The sequence below is a fragment of the Nannochloropsis gaditana genome (genome assembly GCF_000240725.1).
Source record: "Nannochloropsis gaditana CCMP526 unplaced genomic scaffold scaffold1440, whole genome shotgun sequence".
In the NCBI taxonomy this organism is placed as follows: domain Eukaryota; class Eustigmatophyceae; order Eustigmatales; family Monodopsidaceae; genus Microchloropsis; species Microchloropsis gaditana.
The window spans coordinates 1-1,086 of NW_005802513.1; the positions used below are offsets into that span (position 1 = coordinate 1).

The window sequence follows — 1,086 nt, forward strand, 5'->3', positions numbered from 1 at the left end:
GGGAGGGAGGGGGTGAAGGGGGCTTCCTGTTTCGAGGCCTGGCATGCGCGAGTAGGGCGCGTTTCCGTGACAAACCATCGACGTCGACACCGGCGGAGGCAAATCCACACCTGTTCTCTCCGATTCTCGCCTATTTGAACCCTCATGACTCCCCACTTCTCCTCCTTCTCGCAAACATCGGGTATTTACCTCCTCCCACTCCCCCGCCTCGGCATCACCCAAGGCGGTGCGAAGGAAAGCTTCGTGCTCCCACAGATACTGCGTCATGAGGACGACTGCGCGGGTGAAGGGCTGTAAAGGAGCGGGTCGTGAGAATCACAGGATTAGGAGCCTAGTAAGCGGGCGGCTCCGGCCTCATTCCTACGCCCCCTCCCTCCCTCCGCCCTCCCTTCCGCCCCTCCATCCCTACTTGCAAAGCCATTTTCAGGTTGTCTGTCTCTTCCAACGCCACCACGGTCCCGGCACCCAATTCGTCCATGAGAAAATTTACACCGCCTGCCCAGCGAGCGATCTACGCGGGATAAACGTGAGTGAGGCATGAGAGTCGATAATAGCAACATTCCTGCCTGTCCCCCTCGAAATGTTATCTGTACACCTCTCCTGCTCCGGCATCCAGCAGGACCGCGGCGCCGTTGATCGTTTCCGCGATGCTTTCGAAAGGATGTCGGACACTATCCATGGGGGATATGCCTAGAGAAGAATCATGGGACGTATGCTTTTCAATAGGACGGTTTGAAGGAAATGTGGAGAGGGGGACCTGGGACTTCATAAATCACGCCCGGGCCCGCGTTGGCGGCCCGACCTGCAAGGAATGCAAAAGATCTGTCTTGGTGGGATCGTGTGTCATGATTTGCGGTGAGAGTTGGTGGAAAAGAGGAATTGTGGACGACAGCTTTAACAGGCTCGGTCCATTCCTTCTCAAGCTTCAGCGAGCGCAAGCGATCGTCAACTAGGAAAAAAAAAACACGAGCACATAAAAGTATGTGAAGGGGTCTAGGCAAGCAAAATTGCCCCGTTCCCGGGGCATGGAAAAAGTAGATGGATCGATGGCATGCATTCGATGGATTTAAAGGGTTGAATTTTGCT

The 1,086-nt window shown here is 55.2% G+C and overlaps 1 protein-coding gene across 1 annotated transcript; it reads right to left on the reverse strand.

Annotated features, from left to right (window-relative positions):
- Positions 1–428: 428 nt before the first annotated feature.
- NGA_0693200 (uncharacterized protein) lies at positions 429–828 on the reverse strand. Its single transcript, XM_005852318.1, has 2 exons — positions 594–828; positions 429–511 (listed from the first exon to the last, which is right to left on the reverse strand). The coding sequence occupies exons 1-2, from the start codon at positions 767–769 to the stop codon at positions 487–489; spliced, it is 201 nt and encodes a 66-aa protein (XP_005852380.1). The 5' UTR covers positions 770–828; the 3' UTR covers positions 429–486.
- Between the last annotated feature and the right edge of the window lie 258 nt (positions 829–1,086).

Coding starts and splice junctions, on each gene's coding strand:
- NGA_0693200 (XM_005852318.1), bottom strand. CDS start 769: ATGAAGTCCCAGGTCCCCCTCTCCACATTTCCTTCAAACCGTCCTATT. Junction 512..593: donor GATGCCGGAGCAGGAGAGGT/GTACAGATAACA, acceptor TATCCCGCGTAG/ATCGCTCGCTGGGCAGGCGG.